This window comes from Sus scrofa, chromosome 10, assembly GCF_000003025.6.
Source record: "Sus scrofa isolate TJ Tabasco breed Duroc chromosome 10, Sscrofa11.1, whole genome shotgun sequence".
NCBI classification, from domain to species: domain Eukaryota; kingdom Metazoa; phylum Chordata; class Mammalia; order Artiodactyla; family Suidae; genus Sus; species Sus scrofa.
In genome coordinates, this window is record NC_010452.4 from 31,016,699 (window position 1) to 31,040,978 (window position 24,280).

Genomic DNA, 24,280 nt, shown 5'->3' on the forward strand with positions numbered 1-24,280 from the left:
AAATCCTATAAAATTGGATTGTGATGATCATTGTACAACTATAACTGTAATAAATTGAGTAATAAAAAAACCCAAAAAAACAAAAAACAAAATTTATAACCAATAGACTTGAGTAAAGCATTGGGTTAAGGATCTGGTATTGCTGCAAGCTTCATCATAGGTCACAGATGCAGCTTGGATCCCGTGTTGCCATGGGCAAGGCGTAGGCCAGCAGCTGCATCTCTGATTCAACTCCTAGCCTGGGAACCTCCATATGCTGCAGGTGTGGCCATAAAAAGAAAAAAATTTCCCTAAAGCAATTGTAAGTTTGGAGAATTTATTACTGTAGTGTTCATCTAAGTTTCTCCTTCTCCTATGCACTGCATTCCTTTTCCTTTTCCTTTCTGTTTTGATTTCTCCCTTTGAGTTAAGGATATTTTAAGTTTCTGGAGGGTTTTTTGTTTTTGGCCACAGCGTGAAGTGGCTTGATAGGGGATCTCGGTTCAATTCCCAGACCAGGGATTGAACCCAGATGGTAGGAGTGATAGCCCTAACCAGTGGACCACCAGGGAACTCCTGAGGATATTTTATTTATTTATTTTTAAATTTGTAATGATTTTTATTTTTTCCATATAGCTGATTTACAGTGTTCTGTCAATTTTTTACTGTACAGCAAGGTGACCCAGTCACACATACATGTATACATTTTTTCTCACATTATTATGCTCCATCATAAGTGACTAGATATAGTTCCTAGTGCTATACAGCAGGTTCTCATTGCTTATCCATTCCAAAGGCAAAAGTTTGCAACTATTAACCCAAATTCCCAATCTATCCCATTCCCTCATCCTCCCCCCTTGGCAACCACAAGTCTGTTCTCCATGTCCATGATTTTCTTTTCTGTGGAAAGGTTCATTTGTGTCATATATTAGATTCCAGATATAAGTGATATCATATAATATTTTGTCTTTCTCTTTCTGACTCACTTAGTATGAAAGTCTCTAGTTTCATCCATGCTGCTGCGAATGGTATTATTTTGTTCTTTTTTCTGGCTGACTAGTAATCCACTCCCACTAAGAACGTGGGAGGGTTTCCTTTTCCCTTTTCTCCACACGCTCTCCAGCATTTGTTATTTGTGGACTTATTAATGATGGCCATTCTGACTGGTGTGAGATGGTACTTGTAGTAGTTTTGATTTGCATTTCTCTAATAATCAGTGATGTTGAGCTTTTTTTTTTTTTTTTTTTTTTTGCTTTTTAGGGCTGCACCTGTGGCATATGGAGGTTCCCAGGTTAGGGGTCGAATTAGAGCTGCAGCTGCCGTCGTACACCACAGCCACAGCAACACAGAATCCAAGCCACATCTGCGACTTACACCACAGCTCACAGCAAAGCCGGATCCTTAACCCACTAAACAAGGCCAGGGATTGAACCCAAGCCTCATGGATCCTAGCTGGATTTGTTAACCACTGAGCCACTGAAAAGAACTCCGAGATGACTCTTAATAGCTACTGATTACAGGCAACAGAGTGCAAATCTTTGCCAACAGCCCATGCAAACATCTGTGGTTTGGCTGATGAGTCTGGCTTGAGTCCCAGGTCCACAGCATAGGGCCTGGGGTAAGGGCCAAGGGATTGACTGACCTACCATGTGGAGCAGGGGCTGTTTTGGAATAGAGGAGCTTTGCTTATAGAAAGGAAAAAGGTATGGTAGTCAGCCAAACAACCTTGTCTTCTACACCTTTGTGTGCTCAGAATTCTTCAGCAGGTAGGGATCATTCAAGTTGAGAACTGCTGAAGAAGAGCTAAGAAAAGGCTAAGTCTGCATTCTGAGTTGGTCTAAGGAATGAACTAATCCAATTTCCTGTTTGGAGGTGGGAAAACCCTAATAACTCCCTTCAGCATTTCTTTCTTTTTTTCTTTTCTTTTCTTTCTTTCTTTCTTTTTTTTTTTTTTTTTTTTTTTTTTGTCTTTTTGTCTTTTTGCCTTTTTCTAGGGCTGATCCCGCAGCATATGGAGGTTTCCAGGCTAGGGGTCTAATTGGAGCTGTAGCTGCCGGCTTATGCCAGAGCCACAGCAACATGGGATCCGAGCCTTGTCTGAGACCTACACCACAGCTCACGGCAGTGCCGGATTCTCAACCCACTGAGCCAGCCCAGGGATCAAACCTGCAACCTCATGGTTCCTAGTTGGATTCATTAACCATTGAGCCACTACAGGAACTCCCCTTCAGCATTTCTATTTTAATATTTTCAGGCTAGACTAAGGGTTGGTTGCCAAATAATTACTCAGTATTCTTTGGTTGCTGAACTGGAATTCATTATTAAGACAACAACTTTAATGAAGACCGAATTAAAATGAAAAGAAATAATAGGTCATGATATTATTTAATAAGAAGTCTAAAAATACTTTGAGGAATGAAAATGGTATTTGGAAAACAAAACATATAAAATTCTATGAGTTAATAATCACTCCCTTCCCCCAGTCCGAAAAGAAAAGAAATCCTATTTGACTTTGGAGTTTGGTAGGGATCAATTCATTACTCTCGAAACTGATAAATAAGTTGGGATAACCTGATATAGGCCAAGCACTTCTTCTTCTTCTTCTTCTTTTTTTTCCCACTTTTTAGGGTTGCATTCACAGCAATATGGAAGTTACCAGGCTGGGGGTCGAATCAGAGCTACAGCTGCCAGCCTACGCCACAACCACAGCAATGTGGGATCCAGGCTGCGTCTTCGACCTACACCACAGCTCACAGCAACTCTGGATCCTTAACCCACTGAGCAAGGCCAGGAACTGAACCCGAATCCTCATGGATCCTAGTCAGGTTCATCAACTGCTGAGCCACGAAGGAAACTCCTAGAAAACCCTTCTTTATAGAAAATTCAGGCTGATAAATGCAAAAAGGAATATTAGAATGAGAACATCACCGTTTTAGAATCTCTGATAGATCTGTAAAACAATCATTAATGGTTGTTAAAAGCAGTGGGTAAAGGACTTCCTGTCGTGGCTCAGTGGTTAACGAATCCGACTAGGAACCATGAGGTTGCAGGTTCGATCCCTGGCCTTGCTCAGTGGGTTAAGGATCTGGCGTTGCCGTGAGCTGTGGTGTAGGTTGCAGATGCAGCTCGGATCCAGTGTTGCTGTGGCCCTGGTGTAGGCCAGGGGCTACAGCTCCGATTCAACCCCTAGCCTGGGAAGCTCCATATGCCGCAGAAGCGGCCCTAGAAATGGCAAAAAGACAACAACAACAACAAAAAAGCAGTGGGTAAAAATGTTGATGAGGAAATTTTAAATGGATGGATTAGGCTGAAAGCACCTGTACTCACAAATAATCTTAACATCACTACAAGTGGGATACTCAGTCACTCTCTTCTTCCTGTGTGTTGCAATAGGGAAATACACAGCCCTGTCTATGAATTATTCTTGCCAGAAAAATTGAACCTGAATCTAATCAAGAATCTAGATCTGTGAGTTTACAGGAAATGTAGGAAAAAGAGGAACAAGTTAAATGACAATACAAAGATGTGATCACTAAATCTAGAATGTGAGATGTTCTAAAGGAAAAATGGCATGGTTTCTTCAACACATAAATGATGTTTTAGTTTTTTTTTTTTTTTTTTTTTTTTTTTTTTGTCTTTTGGGGGCCGCTTCCTCAGCATATGGAGGTTCCCGGGCTAGGGGTCGAATTGGAGCTGTAGCCGCCGGCCTACGCCAGAGCCACAGCAACGCCAGATCCAAGCTGTGTCTGTGACCCATACCACAGCTCATGGCAGCGCCAGATCCTTAACCCTCTGAGCGAAGCCGGAGATTGAACCCACAACCTCATGGTTCCTAGTCGGATTCATTGCCACTGTGCCATGATGGAAACTCCCTTTTTTTTTTTTTTTTTTTTAAAGTGAGGGTTGGTGAGGATGTGGAATAATTGGATTCCTGTGCACTTTTGGTGGGAATGTAGAATGGTAAAGCTGCTATGGAAAAAGGTATGGCAGTTCCTCAAAAAATTAAAGGTAGATTATAACACAATCCAGCAGTTGCATTCTGGGCATATACCCAAAAGAATTGAAAGGGGTATCTTGAAAAGATAGTTGTACGCCTTTGTTCTTAGCAGCTTTGTTCACAATAGCCAAAATTTGGGAGTACCCCAAGTGTCCAACGAGAGATGAATGGATAAACAAAATGTGTTATATCCATACAATGGAATATTAGCCTTAGGAAGGAAGCAAATTCTGACACATGCTACAACATGGGTGCAGCTTGAGGACATTATGTTGTGAATAAGCCAGTCACAAAGGAGAAATACTGTATGAGTCTACTTAGACATCTAGAGTAGTCAGAAGTTCCCGTTGTGCCTCAGCAGTAACGAATCCAACTAGTAACCCAACTATGAGGATGCAGGTTCGATCCCTGGCCTTGCTCAGTGGTTAAGGATCCAGCATTGCCATGAGCTGTGGCATAGGCCTGCAGCTGTAGCTCTGGTTTGACCCCTAGCCTGGGAACTTCCATATGCCTCAGGTGTGGCCCTTAAAAGCAAAAATAAGAAGATATCTAGAGTAGTCATTGAGACAAAAAGAAAAATAGTGGCTTCCAGGGGCTGGGAAAAAGGGTGAATGGGGAATTGTTGTTTAATGTGTATAGAGGTTCAGTTTTCCAAGACAACAAAGAGTTCTGGAGGTTGGTTGAACAGCATTGTGAATGTACTTAACACACTTAACACACTGAACTACATGCTTAAAAATGGTCAAATGCTAAATTTTATGTTATTGTATTTTACCACAATTTTTAGAGATCAAGGGCAGGAGTTCCCTGGTGGTCCAGCAGGCTAAGGATCCAGTGTCACTACTGTGGCTCAGGTCACTGCTGTGGTACGGGTTTGATCCCTGGCCAGGAACTTCCACATGCTGTGGATGCGGCCAAAAAAAAAAAAGAGGTGGAGGGTAACTTCTTAAACGAATTAAGGGAGTTCCCGTCGCAGCGCTGTGGTTAACGAATCCGACTAGGAACCATGAGGTTGCGGGTTCGATCCCTGCCCTTGTTCAGTGGGTTAATGATCTGGCGTTGCCGTGAGCAGTGGTGTAGGTTGCAGACGTGGCTTGGATCCCGCGTTGCTGTGGCTCTGGCGCAGACTGGCAGCTACAGCTCCGATTAGACCCCTAGCCTGTGAACCTCCATATGCCGTGGGAGCGATCCAAGAAATGACAAAAAAAAAAAAAAAAAAAAGAATTAAGGAACATGTCAACAAAATATTACATGTGGACTATGTTTGGATCGTGATTGGAGTAAATGTGGGGGGAGAGAGAGGGAGGGAGAGAGGGATAGGGGAGGGGTGCATTATGTAGAAAGCTATCACTCAACTCAGTCTTTGGGGAGGCAGTGTTGATTTTGTCATCTGAAACATATAGGCTTCAGTCTTGCCTCTGCCACTTACCAGCAATGTAGGCTTGAACAAATTACTTGCTTTCTATTTTTTTTTTTTTTCCTGCACCCATGGCATACAGAATTGTCCAGGCCAAGAATCAACCCCTTGCCACAGCAGTAGCCAGACCCAGAGCAGTGACAACGTTGGGTCCCTCACCTGCTGAGTCACGAGGGAACTCCTGTTTTCTATTTTTTTTTTTTTTTTTTGTCTTTTGTCTTTTTGTTGTTGTTGTTGTTGCTATTTCTTGGGCCGCTCCCACGGCATATGGAGGTTCCCAGGCTAGGGGTTGAATCGGAGCTGTAGCCACCGGCCTACGCCAGAGCCACAGCAACGCGGGATCCGAGCCGCATCTGCAACCTACACCACAGCTCACGGCAACGCCGGATCGTTAACCCACTGAGCAAGGGCAGGGACCGAACTCGCAACCTCATGGTTCCTAGTCGGATTCGTTAACCACTGCGCCACGACGGGAACTCCTGTTTTCTATTTTTTTTTAAGTTCCATAAATATTTATTGAATCTCTGCAATGAGCTTAATATTTACTATGTGTTAAACACTGACTATTTCAACAACAGGGACATAGAAATAAATAATATATAGTCTTCTGATGCTGGAGATTAAAATATGAGGCAAGAAATATCAGAGATGAGTCTGGAAAGATGGGCAAAAAGTAAATTACAGAAGGCTATGTATACCACGTCAAGAAGTGTAGATTTTTAAATTTTTTTTAATATAATGATTTTTATTTTTTTCATTATAGCTGGTTTACAGTGTTCTGTCAATTTTCTCCTGTACAGCATGGTGACCCAGTTACACATACATCTATAGATTCTTTTTTTTTTCTTAGGGCTACACCTGCAGCATATGGAAGTTCCCAGGCTGGGGTTTAATCAGAGCTGTAGCTGCTGGCCTAATCTACAGCCGCAGCAATGCTGGATCTGAGCCAAGTCTGCAAGCTACGCCACAGCTCACGGCAACGTCGGCTCCTTAACCTACTGATGGAGGCCAGGGATGGAACCCACACCTCATGGTTCCTAGTTGGATTTGTTTCTGTTGTACCATGACGAGAACTCCAAGAAGACGGGATTTTATCATGAAGAGCTATCTTATCTTTATCATAAAGAAGCATGAAGTTCTTACACTTTAAATTTGTCCTCTGTTTATAAAAATGTGTTATAATTTTTAAAACTTTAATTGTAATTTCAATTTAATTTTATTTTTATTTATTTATTTATTTTTAGGGCAGCACCCGAGGCATATGGAGGTTCCCACCCTAGGGGTCTGATCGGAGCTACAGATGCTGGCCTATGCCAGAGCCACAGCAACTCAGGATCCGAGCCTCATCTGCAACCTACACCACAGCTCATGGCAATGCTGGATCCTCAACCCACTGAGCCAGGCCAGGGATGAAACCTGCAACCTCATGGTTCCTAGTCAGATTTGTTTCTGCTGCACCATGATGGGAACTCCTGCAATTCAATTTTAGAATCTCAATGGAACTCTCTTCTGCAAATTGTCAAGCTGATTCAAAAGTTGTTGGAAGAGAAATGTCAAGAGTAGTCAAGATAATTTAGAACAACGAGGAAGGGCTTCCTAACAGCAAAATATACAGGAAAGCTATAGTGATTAAAACAGTATGGTATTGGTTCAGGAATAAATTTATTGATGCAACAGAATAGAGGCCCCCTCAAATAAACTCATGAATATATAGGAGTATGTCCTATTTCACTGATTCTAAGATATGTATTCATATTTCACTTCAAGATTTTTTTTTTTTCCACATCCACAGCATGAGGGAGTTCCCAGGTCAGGGATCAAACCCAAGCCACAAGTGACAACACTGGATCCTTAACTGCTAGGCCATGAGGAACTCCAAAAAGATCAGTTTCTCTTGGTGCTGCTCTTACAGGCTCTCCAGGTCATCCTTAGAGCCTCCTTTCACTTAGGAAGGAAGATTCTCACTTGTGAACCCTTTATTTCCAACTCCACAAGGTCTAAGACCCCATGACTCTCATTAAGCACCTCAAGTCCCTCTTATAAGGGCTTTGTTTATTTATTTATTTTAGATGATTTTAATTTTTTTCCGTTATAGCTGGTTTACAGGGTTTTTTTTTTTTAATTTTAGATGATTTTTATTTTTTTCCCATTATTACAAGGGCTTTAAAAGGAGATAGGGTGAGTTCCTGTTGTGGCTCATTGGGTTAAGAACAGAACTAATATCCACGAGGATGCAAGTTTGATCCTTGGCCTTGCTCAGTGGGTTAAGGATCTAGAATTGCTAGCAAGCTGCAGTGTAGGTCACAGATGTGGCTCAGATCTGGTGTTGCTGTGGCTGTGACATAGGCTGGGAGTTGCAGCTTGGATTCCACCCCTGGCCTGGGAACTTCCATATGCCACAGGTGCAGCCCTAAGAGCAAAAAATAATTTAAATAAATAAATAAAAGGAGATACGGCTGAAGTTGCAATGGAATGAGCCTTATTCTGCTGTAAACCCTCGGGATGCAGGGGATGACAATGACTAGTGTCCACTTTACAATGTGGGGAACTTAAGTGACACCTTCTCTTCAACTCTGTACTCAGACACCAATTTGGGGGCAACAGAAAATGTTCTATTCTAATCCTGGTATGCATTTGCTGACTTTGTCTGCCATCATGTAGCCTCTTGAAACTTGCTACCTAGTCTTCTCTGGGATTCTCAAACCTAAATTGTTACTGTCATCATTGCAGTTTTGTCAGCAGGCTAGTCTGACCTATCAATTTACAGTCATGAAGGGCAATTTTTAAAAAAATTCCAAAAATGCAACATAATTAACATTTTCACATCTTTGAATTTTCAAAATTCAAAATAATCTAATTTAGGAGTTCCTGTAGTGGCTCAGCGGTTAAGGAACCCGACTAGCATCCATGAGGACACAGGTTCGATCTCTGGACTCATTAGGTGGGTTAAGGATCCGGCATTATTGCCATGAGTTGCGGTGTAGGTTGCAGACTTGGCTCGGATCCTGCGTTGCTATGGTTGTGGTGTATGCCAGTGGCTACAGCTCTAATTGGACCCCTAGCCTGGGAACTTCCATGTGCTGTGTGTGGAGCCCTAAAAAGACAAAAAGAAAAAAAAAATCTATTTCATAACTTAACAGCTTCCCCCCCACCCCTACCTCTTCACTTGTAAGTTTCATGAAAAAAAGGACTGCTTTTTGAAGATGCTTAGATTGTGCTACTAAAAATGGGAGGCACTGAGAAATTTAAAACTAAATTGGAAAAGATGAACATCGAATTACCATATGACCCAGCAATTTCATTCCTAGGTCTACACCCAAAAGAACTGAAAAAAATGAATTAAATACTTGTGTATGATGTTCATAGCATCATTATTCATATTATTCCCAAAATGGAAAAACCCACATGTCCATTAACTGATGAATGGATAAATAAAATGTGGTATGTCTGTACAAAGAAATATTCTGTCACAAAAAGGAATAAAAGTCTTGATACATGGTACAACATGGGTGAATCAGGAAAACACTGTTTCGCAAAATAAGCCGGACACAAAGGCCACAGATTCCATGCATACAAAATGCCCAGAACAGGTAAGTCCACAGAAACAGAAAGCAGAATAGCGGTTGTCAGTGACTGGGGGAGTGACTGCTCAGAGGCATGGGGATTTCCTTTTGGGGGTGATGAAAATGTTTTGTAAATAGAGGTGATGGTTGCACAACACTGCGAATGTCTAAAACGTCATTGAATTGTACAGTTTAAAACTGTTCATTTTATGTTATGTGGATTTTTGTGCTTCCGTAAAAATAAATAGAATCGGTAGATAAAATTCCAAAGTAATGTGACTCTCATATTCACTTTACAACTCGTGGAGCGTTACTTTGTCTCAGCACTCTGAGGGGTCCCTGGGTATTCATTTACTTTGGAGCGGATATGGGAGGCGGACTTCCAGACTGCCGGCTCTAGGCTCCTTCCCTGACCGGGCGGGTCCAGGGGGCGGAGCTTGGAGGGGCGGAGCTGGGGGGGGGCGCCGGGGAGCCGCGGGACGCCCTGACGGGCGGGGCTGCGTCGGCGGCTGGCTTCACCCGTTGCCGGGAGAACCCGCGACAACAAAAGGCGCGAGCGGCGGCGGTAGCAGCGGCGCAGCGGAGCGAAGTGAAGCCGAGGAGTCCTGCGCTGCGCTCGCCGCCGGAGCCGGGCTTTCTCGAACCGGTCAGTGAGTCGCAGGCGGGCCGGGGCAGGCTGGCGGGGCCGGGTCTGGTGCGGCGCCCGCCCGCCCTCTGCGCAGGTGTCCCCACCCGGCGGTTGGGAGGAGGGGGCGCCGGCTAGGGAGCAAGGAGCCGCCGCGGCGTGGCTTGAGGGGCTGTGGGGCGCCAGCGAGGCCGAGGAGAGCGCCCGAGAGGCCTGGGGTCGTTGCTGGGACCTTTGGCAAGCGGCTTGGAAAAGTTGGGTGCCCTTTGAGTTAGGAGGGCCTGGAGATAGGGGCGCGCGGGAACCCCGGCCCGAGCTCCACTGAATCGGATGCTGTGTATTTCTTGTGTTCATATTTCCAGTTGCAGGATCTGAAGAGGGATAGGAAGGTCCACCCTCCTTGAGGGTTTCCTTTTGTTACAGGCGGATGTTGAAATTTTTGTGCATTCTAAACTCTGGAAGTCTGAAAGCCCTTTCCTTAGAGTAGGTGATAATTGAGAAGGAAAGATGCCCGCATTCTTCCTTTGAAACAATTTTAAAATAAAATTTCTCTCTCCCCAAGTTTTAAAATCTCTGTGGTTTCCCTTTCTTTCCTATCTTCTCCATCTAGTTCTTTATGCTTCGGGGGCCTTTTCTGAGATCCTTGTGGGATTCACTGTCCATTTGCCAGAGTTTCTTTCTTTCTTTTTTTTTTAGGGCTGCACCCACAGCGTATGTTCCCAGGCTAGGGGTGGAATCGGAGCTGTAGCTGTGGGTCTCCACCGCAGCCACAGCAACGGAGGATCTGAGCCTTGTCTGCGACGTACACCACAGCTACGAGGTAATGCCACTGAGCGAGTCCAAGGTTCGAACGCATGTCCTCATGGATACTAGTCAGGTCCCTTAACCACTGAGCCACCATGGGAACTCTGCCAGAGAATTTATGAAACTATTTATTACTTACAAACTGTAACTTTTAGACAATTACTACTTTTGAAAAGCCAAGGGCACAGGATGGCAAACATAGACACTTTTGGATCAATGACATGGCATCAGTGATCAAATACTTCTCTTGTTACTGAGATTTCAAAACTCCACTGAGTGTTCCTAAATATTACCAGCCAATCAGATTTCACCTTTCTTTGCGTTTATTGGTGAGATGATACCTATGCTTCTGATGGCTGTAATTGATCAAAATCTGAAGACGTGTAAGTGGTATGGATTTTTAAAAAGAAACATAAATTCTTATATATATATATATCTGTATTTTTGTGCCATCTGTATGTTTATGGACCGTTACCAGTTTATAGGCCCTTACCGGTTTTAGAGTAGCTGAATTTCTATTGACTTTGTAGTCAGATTGTTTATAGGCATTCCTGTTAAAAACAAACAAACAAACAAACAAACAAACAACAACCCGGGAGTTCCTGTCGTTGCGCAGGGGAAACAAATCCGACTAGGAACCATGAGGTCGCAGGTTAGATCCCTGGCCTGGCTCAGTGGCTTAAGGATCTGGTGTTGCTATGAGCTGTGGTGTAGGTCGCAGACACAGCTCAGATCTGCCTTGCTGTGGCTCTGGCGTAGGCTGGCGGCTACAGCTCTCATTTGACCCCTAGCCTGGGAACCTCCATATGCCACGGGTGCAGACCTAAAGACAAATAAATAAATAAGTAAATAATAATAATAATAATAATTTAAAAAACCAAGAAAGCAAAAAATATCTTAATTTCACTTGGCATCTTTTATCAGCAATTTTGTTGGAAGTGGTTAGGTTTAGCCTAACATAGACCATGACTTTTGTTTTAATGTGGTGGTATTTAAAAAAAAGAAATAAACTAATCTTTATGACAAAACCTTCTGAGTGTTCAGAGACTTTTGGACGAACCAAGTCATATACATCCCTGTCATTTCTTTGGAAAAGTTTCCAGTACCAAATGATTGTAGAGCCCTTAATTATCCAAGAAAAGATTTACTGAATTTACGAGTATTTATTTTTCCAATAAATATTCATTTCGTGAGTATTATTTCTGAAAAATAGTAGAAATTCACCAGAATGATTAAAACTGCGAAGATTAGATGCATCTCTTTGGCCATTAGTTTGTTGACTCTGATTTGGGATTTTACAGCCCAGGGGAGCTGATATTTTCTTCACTCTCAGTGGGCTCTTAGTAGAGTGATGTAAATTTTTTGTTGTTGTTGTGCTCCTTTTTAGATTATCCACTCACAAAATTATAATTTTGGTCAGTTTGATTAATATGTGTCTTGGTGTGTTCCTTCTTGCATTTATTCTGTACAGTACTTGTGCTTCTTGAATTTGAGTGAGTGATTCCTTTCCCATGTTAGGGAAGTTTTTGACTATTACCTCTTTGAATATTTTCTCTGGCCCTTTCTCTCTCTCTTTTTCTGGCACCCCTATAATACGGATTTTAGTGCGTTTAACGTTGTCCCAGGGTTCTCTTCGACTGTATTCATTTCTTTTCAATCTTTTTTCTGTTTCACATCAGTGATTTCCACTGGTCTGTCTTCCACCTTGCTTATTCGTTCTTCTGCCTCCTGTATTCTGCTGTTGGTTGCTTGTAGTGAATTTTTTATTTGTTATTGTATTTTACATCTCTGCTTGCTTAATCCTTAAATCTTCTATTTCTTTTTTCAGTGTTTCTTGTAATTTATCAATCTTTGCCTCCAGTTTATTTCCAACATCTTGAATCATCTTTACTATCATTAGTCTAAAGTCTGTTTCATGGAGGTTGGTAATCTCCAGATCACTTAGCTGTTTTTCTGTTTTTTTTTTTTTTTTTTTTTTTTGTCTTTTTTGTTGTTGTTGTTGTTGTTGTTGTTATTGTTGCTATTTCTTGGGCCGCTCCCGCGGCATATGGAGGTTCCCAGGATAGGGGTTGAATCGGAGCTGTAGCCACCGGCCTACGCCAGAGCCACAGCAACTCGGAATCCGAGCCGCATCTGCAACCTACACCACAGCTCACGGCAACGCCAGATCGTTAACCCACTGAGCAAGGGCAGGGACCGAACCCGCAACCTCATGGTTCCTAGTCGGATTCATCAACCACTGCGCCACGACGGGAACTCCTGGTTTTTTTTTCTTGTTCCGTTATCTGAGTCATAATTCTCTGCCTTTTCATTTTGTATAGATTTTTGGTGTGGTCTCTTTTTTGCAGGCTATAGGGTTATAGCCTCTCTTGCTTCTGGTATCTGCCCCCCTTGTAGGTGAAATTGGTAGGGGGGCTTGCTATAGGCTACCTGATGGGAAGGACTGTGCCTGCCCACTGGTAGGTGGAGCTGATTTTTATCCCTCTGGTGGTTGGGGCTTTCTCTCTGGGTGAGATTAGATGCAGCTGTATGCCAGGGGTCTTTAGGCAGACTGCTGAGTGAGGCTGTGTTCCCACCTAGTTTATTGTTTGGCCTGAGATTTCTCAGCCCTGATGGGTGGGGCCAGATTTTTCCAAAATGGCCACCCTTAGAGACCTCACACTATTTTTTTTTTTTTTTTTTTTTTTGTCTTTTTGCCATTTCTTGGGCCGCTCCCACGGCATATGGAGGTTCCCAGGTTAGGGGTCTAATCGGAGCTGTGGCTGCCAGCCTACACCAGAGCCACAGCAACGCGGGATCCGAGCCGCATCTGCAACCTATACCACAGCTCACGGCAACGCCGGATCGTTAACCCACTGAGCAAGGGCAGGGATCGAACCCGCAATCTCATGGTTCCTAGTCGGATTCGTTAACCACTGCGCCACGACGGGAACTCCGAGACCTCACACTATTGATCATTCCTGAGATCTTTGCCTCCAATGGCCTTCCCCCACAACAAACCACAGTCACCCTCTGTTTTCCCAGGAGATCTTCTAAGAACCATAGGCAGGTCTGACCTAGATTCCTATAGAGTCTCTGCTTTGCCCTGGGACCCAGTGCACATGAAAGCCTGTGTGCACCTTTCAAGAGTGGAGTCTCCCCCAGTCCCGTGGAGTTCCTATGCACAAGTCCTGCTGGCCCTCAATGCCAAATGCTCTGGGAGCTCCTCCTCCCAATGCCAGATACCCAGGTGTAGGAACCTGATGTGGGGCTCAAAACTCTCACTCCTGTGGGTAAGCCTCTGCAGTACAGTTACTTTCCAGTCTGTGGACCATCCACCTGGTGGATATGGGGTTGCTTATGTCGTGTAATCAGCATAATTGGCCCTCCTACTGTCTGGATGTGGCTTCCTCTTTGTCTTCTGAAGTAGGATATCTTTTTTGATCCTTTGCAGTCTATTTGGTTGAAGGTTGTTCAACAGTTGGTTGTAATTTTGTTGCTTTTATGAGGGAAGTTGAGCTCCAGTCCTACTCTGCCAGCTTAATCCTGCCTCCACTAACAAAATTGTAAATGCACAGTATTGCTGCAGAGGTTTTTTTTGAAGACTAATGAATATTAAATATGCCTTAATTAACATTTCCATTGCATGTAGTCCTGAAAATGTTATTTTAGTCCATTAGTCTCCTAGATTACTGAACAATAGTGTTCAAGACTCTTCTCCAGTGATCCCAGTCCCACCCAAACTGATTATTTTTCATCTGTACTTGAACATAGATTACTTGTTACTTTTTTTTTTTTCACTTTTACGTAAACACTGTCCTCCCAAGACTGTGAGCACTCATGTACAAGTTTTTACGTGAACATAAGCTCTCATTTCTTTTTGGGTATATACACCTAAGAGTGGAGTTGCTGGGTCAAATGATAACTCTGTTTAACATTTTGAGGAACTGCCAGATTGTTCCAAAGAGACTACATCATTTTACATTCCTGTCAGGAGTACATGAGGGTTCTGTATTCTCTACATTCTTGCCAAAATTTATTATGATCTATCTTTTTTATTAGAGCTGTGTTAGTTGGAGTGAAGTGGCATCTCATTGTGGATTTGATCACATTTCCCCATAGCTAATGATGCTGAGGATCTTCGGATTGCTTATTGGCCAATTTTATATCATCTTCAAAGAACTGTCTTTTCAGATTCTTTGCCCACTTTTGAGTTGGCTTGTCTTTTTATTATTGACTTGTTCTAGTTCTTTATATACTCTAGTTACAAATCCTTATCAGATCTATGACTTTCAATTTTTTTTTTTTTTTTTTTTTTTTAGCAAAGGAGAAAAAAAAGCTTTATTGGCTTTGCCAGGCAAAGGTGGGTCACAGCAGATTAATGCCTTAAAGACTGTGCCCCCCTTAGAAGAGTTTTGGGAGTGAAAAATAGGGCCACAGAGAAGGATCAGGGTAGAGGTAGGCTTGCATTGTTTTCAAAGCTGGTGTTCTGTGGTATGGTGGTCTTTCTGGAATAAAGAATGCTGCCGTAACATCTTCTGTTTGTTGGGGGTTTAGTTCCAGTGTCTGGAGTCACTGAGGTTCGGGTTCTTCATGGCTCTGTGCAGAACGAATTCAGAGAAAGACAAAGTGATAGGCAAGAAATAGAGTTATTAAGATAAGACGCTTGTGAGAGATGCAGGCAGGCAGGCAAGGAGGCTCTGCCTTGACTTGGAAATATTTTCTCCTATTCAGTGATTTGTCTTTTCACTTTCTTGGTGATGACCTTTGAAGCACAAAACTTTTAAATTTGAATAAGTCCGTCTTATCTATTTTTCCTTTTACTGCTTATTGCTTTTGCTTTTGATGTCATATCTGAGAAATCACTGCCAAATCCAAGATTACAAATAATTATCCTTGTGTTTTCTCAAGGATTTTACAGTTTCAACTCTTACACATAAGTCTTATGAGCCATTTGAATTAACTTTTGTATATAGTGTGAGGTAGGAATCCAGTTTTATTCTTATGTGTATGGATATCCAGTTGTCCCATGGCTACTTGTTGAAAGACTGTTCTTTCCCCATTGAATTGTCTTGGTATTCTTGTTGAAAATCAATTGCTGGAGTTCCCATCGTGGCACAGTGGAAACGAATCCAACTAGGAACCATGAGGTTTTGGGTTCGATCCCTGGCCTTGCTCAATGGGGTAAGAATCTGGCATTGCTGTGAGCTGTGGTGTAGTTCGAAGATGCGGCTCAGATCTGACATTGCTGTGGCTCTGGGGTAGGCTGGCAGCAACAGCTCAGATTAGACCCCCTAGCCTGGGAACTTCTATATGCCACGGGTATGGCCCTATAGACAAAAAAAAAAAAAAAAAAAAGGAAAATCAATTGCCAATAGATACTCTTTTTTTTTTTTTTTTTTTGTCTTTTTGTTTTCTTTAGGGCCACACCCTTGGCATATGGAGGTTCCCAGGCTAGGAGTACAATCGGATCTATAGCCTCTTGCCTATGCCACAGCCACAGCAGCTCGGGATCTGAGCCACTTCTGGGACCTACAACAGCTCATGGCAATGCTGAATCCTTCACCCACTGAGCAAGGCCAGGGATCGAACCTGCAACCTCATGGTTATTAGGTTTAGTAACCACTGAGCCATACGGCCAACATGGCCCATAGATATTCTTAGGTGGTAAATGAAACAAGGCCCCAAAAGACAAAAAATCAGCATAACCCAGTCAATTCCAGACCTGCAGACTCCTTCTTGTGGAACAGGTGCATGTGGTGGATTGAGTTTCTGAAATAAAGATAGCCCTGAGGAGAAAGTTAAAGATTACATAGTACTGGAGTCCCAGTTGTGGAGCAGCAGAAACGAATCTGACGAGGAACCATGAGGTTGTGGGTTCAATCCCTGGCCTCGCTCAGTGGGTTGAGGATCCGGCATTGCCAAGGGCTGTGGTGTAGGTCACAGACACGGCTCAGATCTGGCGTTGCTGTGCCTGTGGTGTAGGCCAGTAGCTGTAGCTCACATTCAACTCCTAGCCTTGGGAACCTCCATGTGCCAAGGTTGAGGCCCCCCCCAAAAAAGAAAAAAAATATTACATAGTACTCCCAAATACCAACCTTAGACTACATGACTTGGCAAAAATGACCCCTGTCTGTGAAAAAACCAAGCACTCCCCTTGGGGGGCAGCATTGAGTCTTGCTCGAGCAGAGCTCCTGACCACTCTGTTGGTCAATAAACTGCTTGCAATCTCATTGCTCCAGCCTCTGCCTCCTTCTTCCCTGCTGTTCTAACAGACATGAGGGTTTATATCAGGATTCTCAATTATTTTCCATTGATATTTAAGTCTGACCTATGCCAGTACCACATTGTCTTAATTACTGTTGCCAGGTTTTAAAATTGGGGAAGTATGTCCTCCAACTTGGCTCTTTTTTCAATATTGTATTGGCTATTCTGTGTCCCTTGAATTTCCGTATGAACTTTATTTTATTTTATTTGTCTTTTTTTTAGGGTCGCACCTGTGGCATATGCAGGTTCCTAGGCTAGGGGTTGAATTGGAGCTGTAGCCTCCAGACTGTGCCACAGCCACAGCAACGTGGGATCTGAGCCGTGTCTGGGACCTACACCACAGCTCACGGCAACGCCGGATCCTTAACCCACTGAGTGGAGGCTAGGAATCAAACCCACATCCTCATGATTGCTGGTTGGGTTTGTTAACCACTGAGCCACCACGGGAACTCTCCCTATGAATTTTAGGATCAGCTTGTCAATTTCTGCAGAGAGGTCAGCTGGGATTTTGATAGGTGTTTCACTGACTTTTTAGATGCATTTGGGGAATATTGCCAATTTTATATGTTGTGTCTTCCAGTCCATGAAGATGAGGTGTTTTTCCATTTGTTTAGATCTTCTTTCAACAATATTTTATGGTTTTCAGAGTGTAAGTTTTACATGTCTTTTGTTAGATTTATTCCTGAGCATTTGATTCTTTTTAATGCTGTTGTAAATGAAATTGTTCTTTTATTTTTCAGGTTGTTCATTGTAAGTGTAGCTACCAATTAAATTTTAATGTATTAATTAATGTTTTGATTCCACCAGAGATCTTCAGAAATAAGTACCACATGATTTAGGAGTGAAACAGTAATTTTTCTGTTAGTTGTGGTTACTTTTGAATTGAAAATTTTGGTTTTAAATTTACTTATAGAAGGCCTTAAATCTATTTTCATGGATTAATTTCTAACATTTGTGACAAAGACGAGATGTTATTTTTCAGTACATAGCTATAAAATCTAATACACGGGTTTGCTTTGCACTGTTTGTGTTCATGTGTACAATTACCTAATTATTTCCCTATGTATCAAACTCCCCAGTTGTTCAATATTTAGGTTAGAGACCTGGGAAACATATTACCACTCTAGAAAGAATGGTGTAATTCTTTCTATCCTGTGCACTTAGCGATTTACTTTGTCATTTACCAACTCATGGCTCCCACCCCCCAGATTATTTTGCAGCATATCCAGACATCATATCGTTGCATCCGTAAATAATATCTTTTTAAAGACAGATATTCTCTTTGTAGCTATCTTATATTGGTGCAAACCCTGCTATAATTGACTTTGCTTTAGAAAATGGTTAGTTTATTAGAATAGTGGAGTCAATAACTAAATTTTGTTTTTATTTTGATACACAGGGGTCCAGATCTTATGTAAAATGGATGTTTCTCACACTAGATACTGACTATTAAGTAGAAAATCTATTTAGTAAAATCTAAGCTGCCATGGAAGAAATACCAGTAAAAGTTGCCGTAAGAATTAGACCTCTGCTGTGCAAAGAAGTTCTTCATAATCATCAAGCTTGTGTGAGAGTTATTCCAAACACCCAACAGATTATCATTGGGAGAGACAGAGTCTTTACTTTTGATTTTGTTTTTGGCAAAAATTCCACTCAAGATGAAGTTTATAATACCTGTATAAAGCCACTAGTGTTGTCACTCATTGAGGGCTATAATGCAACCGTTTTTGCCTATGGACAAACTGGATCTGGGAAGACGTACACCATTGGAGGAGGCCATGTTGGTAAGATGCTCTTACTCTTTGACTTTTATTGGAGACACTAGAAGGAAGCTTTAATACCACAGTGCCTGCCACATAGTGGGTGCTCAGCATATTGATTGAGTGAAATAATGAATAGGATAATCAGATGTGTTCATAAAAGCATCATCTTTGAAAGATTTGTTTTTAAATATTGAAGTTTCATTGAATAATTTGATTTATGATTATATTTGCCTGAGGAAAGGCATTTAAGACAGTGTTCGGTGTTCAGTCCTTCACCATTTCCTCACAGTGTTATTGAGATAAAATTGATGTGTGATATTCTTTTTTTTTGCCTTTTTAGGGCCGCACCCGCGTCATATGGAGGTTCCCAGGCTAGGGGTTAAATCAGAGCTGTAGCTGCTGGCCTACACCACAGCCACAGTAATGCCAGATCTGAGCCGCATCTGACCTACACCATGGCTCACGGCAACGTCGGATCCTTAACCTACTAGCAAGGCCAGGGATCAAACCTGCGTCCTCATGCATACTTGTCAGATTCATATCCACTGAGCCTCGATGGGAACTCCAACATGTAACATTTTGTTAGTCCAAGTATACAACATAGTGATTTGATATATCTGTATATTGCAAAATGATTATCACAGTTAGTTTAGCCAACTTTAGTCACCTCACATAGATTTTTTTTCTTGTGATGAGAACTTTTAAGTCCAACTCTCTTAACAACTTTCAAATATACAAAATAAAGTTCAAATAAACTATAGTTACTATGCTGTAGGTTGCATCCCAGAACTCAATTATGTTATAGCTGGCAGTTTTCACCTTTTGACCACTTTCACCCATTCTCCACCTCCCTCTACCACAGCTCTTTGTCATTTTGAACAGATTTTAAAATAGAGAGGAATGAATTAACACGATCAGATTTTACATCTTTTAATGCTTTAAATGTTAGGAGTCCTGCAATCAAAACTGAAAGACGATAGAAGAAATTTATTATGTAAATAAAGTGTTTTAACATTTTTTTCTAGTCAGATTTGTATTTTATTTTCTTTCGGCATAATGATTTGATAAATGTATACATTGTGAAAGGATTCCTCCCATTAGTTAACATAGTCATCACCTCATGTAATAGACAGATTTCTATTTTAAGAACTGAACATTTTAGGATACAGTTTCTCTTGCTTGTAATTCTAGCTGGGAAAGGTGGAATGATAGGATTTTCTTTAGAGCTGGAAGGAACCGCCTTGAAAATCATTTTTCTTCATTTATAATTGAGGAGTTGCAGCCACAGAGCAGTGAAGGGCTTGGTCAGTTAGGTGGCTAGTGACAGAGCTGAGATTGAAAGCTGGGTCCTCTGTTGAGGTCATTTACTGTATTGGTATTTTTTTTAATAAAAGCAAAATTTTGAATGTTTCACACATTTATCATTGTTTAAGATTGTTGTTAGTATTCTCTGTATGTGTAATGACTCTCAGATATGTTTTCTGCTTTCATGCTTCTGAAACATAGAATGTGTGACTTTCACAAACATCTCATTACAACTAGGGATTATTGGGGAAGGTTAGAGGGTGGCCATGTGGTTTGAGGAGGCCCTTATTCCAAAGATTAAATGGAAGAGTTGCAAGTGCCCTGTACTCCCTGCCCCTTCCCTTTAAATACTTTAAAAAAACAGTGTTTTTTTAGAATTCTGTTATACAGGATTAAGAGATTAAAGATATTAGAGGGAGTTCCCATCATGGGCATGTGGTTAATGAATCATCTGGAACCATGAGGTTGCGGGTTCAATCCCTGGCCTTGCTCAGTGGGTTAAGGATCCAGAGTGGCTGTGAGCTATGGTGTAGGTTGCAGACATGGCTTGGATCCCGTGTTGCTTTGGTTGTGGCATAAGCTGGCAGCTGTAGCTCTGATTTGACCCTTAGCATGGGAACCTCCATATGCTGCTGGAGCGGCCCTAGAAAAGACAAAAAAAAAAAAAAAAAGATATTATTTTAGGGTCTCGCAATAAAAAATTTCAATTTTTCTACTACAGGTTGTGCATTTCCTTGAGGATTGTAGGTTTTTGTTTGTTTGTTTGTTTTTACTTTTTTGGCTGCACCCACAGCATATGTAAGCTCCCAGGCCAGTGATTGAATCTGAGCTGTAGTTACGACCTACAGCACAGCTGCAGCAACGCCAGATCCTTCATCCACTGCACCACAGCAGGAACTCCTGTATCTTTTTTTTTTTTTATTGGCAATTGCTTTATGATCTTATAGATTTGCTATATGCCTTATACTAATAAGAGTCGTAAAATTTTAACAGCTTGGTGACTTACTTATAGCAATATATTGTGTTGTTTTTGTTTGTTTGTTTTGGCTACACCCAAGGCAGATGGAAGGTTTTGGGCTGAGGATTGAACCTGCGACCCGAACCATTGCAGTGATGGTACTGAATCCTTAACCTACTGTGCCACAAAGGAACAACATGCTGTATTGTTTTTTAAGGGGCCATGAGTACAATTTTAATTCCTTAAGGGAAAAAGTTATTAAAGTCACTTGTTGTCCTAAAATACTGGCTCTAAAATACTTGATACCAAAAGAAATAGATGACCATTAGGAATAGTTTTAGATGTTTTTTACTCTACATTTTTTTTTAAAAAATTGTTCATTGTAAAAAGAATTACAAGTGATACTTAAGACATCAAACAAATGAAAGCTCCTCTTATTCCCAGAAAATAACAGTTTGTATAAATTCAGGAATCCTCTAGACATTTTTCCTGGCATATTACAAGTACTCACACATGTAGATTTTGGTTGTTTGGTTTTCCTTTTGTTGTTCTTTGTTTAATGAGGTATTTTATACCTCTGGTTCTATAACTTTCTTTTTGCAATTAAGAAAAAAAATGTCACTTCATTTCTTCTCATTTGGGTCATAGAATTTCACCCCATTTTTTTTGGCTGTGCATATAATATTCCAGAGTTTGAATGGATCATAATTCACCCATTCCAGTATTAATGGGCATTTAGGTTGGTTTTGATTTTTACTATTTAAAAAAGTTACAGTGTATATCTCTGTATATTTACCTTTATATCCATGTGCAGATATATAATCTATTTTGTAGAATAGATTCCTAGAGGTAGATTTGTTGATTCAGTGGGTATGCACATTTAAAATGTGGATAGAAGCGTTCCTGTCAAGGCTAAGTAGAAACGAATTGGACTAGTATCCATTAAGATGTGGGTTTGATCCCTGGCCTCACTCAGTGGATTAAGGATCTGGCATTGCTGTGAAGTGAGGTATAGGTCACAAATGCTGTTCAGATATTGCATTGCTGTGGCTGTGGTGTAGGCTGGCAGCTATAGCTCTGATTCAACCCCCAGCCTGGGAACTTCCATATACCACAGGTGTGGCCCTAAAAAACCAATCAATCGATCAATCAGTAAGTGCATAAGTAAGTAAATAAATAAATAAAATGTGGATAGATACTGACAGATTATCCTCCTAAAAGGCCTGTATTAATTGGATTATATTCCCACCAACAATATGTGAAAGCCATTTATTTGCTCATATTCTTGCCAGTTACTGGAAATTATAAATCCAAAATTTTTTTTTCATCATTTGTTGTTTGAAGTTGCATTTCTTGGTGTATTTCTGAAAATAGCATTTTCAATTTTCCCAGTATCTGTAGGACACCAGTTCTGGATTGGCCATCTGCTGTTCGGTTATTTTTTTTTCCTCTTGATTTTTAGGGCTGCACCTGTGGCATATGGAGGGTCCCAGGCTAGGGATCCAATTAGAACTGTAGCTGCCAGCCTACGCCACAGCTGCAGCAACATCAGATCCAAGCTGCATCTGTAACTTACAATACAGTTGATGGATACGCCAGATCTTTATTAACCCACTGAGCAAGGCCAGGGATCGAACCCGCAATGTCATGGTTCCTAGTTGGATTCATTTCTGCTGTGCCACGATGGGAACTCTTGCTGTTTGGTTATTGACCATGCAAATAATATTGTTTTTTCTCTAATAATTTATCAAGCATTTGCAGTGGCTAAGGTACCATGCTAGGCACTGTGGCAGGATAGAAATCTCTTATTTTCAAAATGATGCTTACTTAAACTAATATTCATTTCCATGCTTTTCAGAACCTTGGATTTACTACCTCTTATCATGCACAATCTTCTCTAAAAACTTTTATTTTCTTACTCTTTAAATGGTGTATAAGAACTAAATGGTGGATGTTGAGCTATAAAGCTTTACAGTTTTTTCCTCTGAGATAGTCGGTTTCAGTAATATAAGCATGACATTGAAAATGTGATCTTTACCAAAATACATATTGAAGCTTTATTTATAAATATTACTTGAAATCCAGCGTTTTGATAAGTCTTTTGAATTACTGCGCTTCGTTATCTGTTGAAGTGGGAAATAAATCTTTCTTTCTTTCTTTCTTTCTTTCCTTCTTTCTTCTTTCTTTCCTTCCTTCCTTCCTTCCTTCCTTCCTTCCTTCCTTCCTTCCTTCCTTTTAGGGCCGCACCTGCAGCATATGGAGGTTCCCAGGCTAGGGGTCTAGTTGGAGCTGTAGCCGCCGGCCTATAGCACAACCACAGCAACGCAGGATCCACGCCTTGTCTGCGACCTACACTGCAGCTCATGGCAACGCCGGATCCTTAACCCACTGAGCAAGGCCAGGGATCAAACTCTTAACCTCAAGGTTCCTAGTCAGATTCGTTTCTGCTGTGCCAGGACGGGAACTCCAAAATGTGCTGTTTCTGATCAGCCTTATATTCTGGCTACTCTGGAGTTGATAGGTATAGCACTATTGGCTAGTTCCAGGAAAACTCTAAAAGGAGTCTTAACATCCTCTTGTACAGGAAAGACACGCATCTTCCTTTTCTTGCCACATGATGGCGATCCTGTATTTTAAATTAAGTGAAAGGCAGTCCAACTTTGTAGGGCTCAGATTTCTGGGATTTTTGTTGCCAAAAATCTAAAACGTTAGTAATCTTCAGCTTGGAAGCAAGTTGTTTTTAAGGTTATTTGTAAGCCACTTTTTTGTAGCTTGGAGTATATTTTCTGTGGAACAGTACTAAAAATGGTGGGCAGGTTTCTAAATGGGCCTGTAGAAACTTATTTAACCTTTTTTCTTTTTCTTTTTTTAGGGTCGCACCCGCGGCATATGGAGGTTCCCAGGCTAGGGATCTAATTGGAGCTGTAGCCATCGGCTTACATCATAGCCACAGTAATGCTGGATCTGAGCCCCATCTGTGACCTACACCACAGCTCATGGCAAGGCCAGATCCTCAATCCACTGAGCGAGGCCAGGAATTGAACCAAAACCTCATGGTTCCTAGTTAGACTCCTTTCCTCTGTGCTACAGTGGGAACTCCCGAAACTTATTATTTTTGTCTTTTCTGGGGCCGCACCTGCGGCATATGGATATTCCCAGGCAAGGGGGTCTAATCAGAGCTATAGCTGTCAGCCTACACGACAGCCACAGCAATGGGGGATCTGAGCCACATCTGCAACCTACACCACAGCTCAGGGCAACACCAGATCCTTAACCCACTGAGCGAGGCCAAGGATCGAACCTGAAACCTCATGGTTCCTAGTAGGATTCGTTAACCACTGAGCCATGACAGGAACTCCAACTCCAGAAACTTATTTAACCTTAAGTCCCAATTTATTCTTTCATTTACTCTAAATTTTATCTTGTACACTTAAAAAATTATTTTTAAAATTGTTGTTAAATAAATGTAAAACTCAGTTTGACATTTTAGCTATTGTTGTGGTAGAATTTATAACAAATTTTTTTATCATTTTAACCATTTTTAAGAGTATAGTTCTGTGACATTAAGTACATTCACAGTGCTTTACAATCATCACTGCTCTTCCAAGAATTTTTTATCACCC

The 24,280-nt window shown here is 41.5% G+C and overlaps 1 protein-coding gene across 5 annotated transcripts in view; it reads left to right on the forward strand.

The window, feature by feature from the left end:
* Positions 9,435-24,280, forward strand: part of KIF27 (kinesin family member 27) — a 91,768-nt gene continuing 76,922 nt past the window's right edge. For 4 of the 5 annotated variants that reach the window (XM_021064656.1, XM_021064653.1, XM_021064655.1 and 1 more), the window contains exons 1-2: positions 9,435-9,602; positions 18,031-18,415. In XM_021064656.1, the coding sequence (XP_020920315.1) occupies positions 18,118-18,415 (298 nt within the window). In that variant the 5' untranslated portion in view covers positions 9,435-9,602; positions 18,031-18,117. Of the gene's footprint in view, positions 9,603-10,358; positions 10,402-18,030; positions 18,416-24,280 lie in introns of those variants that run through there. The other variant, XM_021064654.1, reaches the window with a different exon arrangement.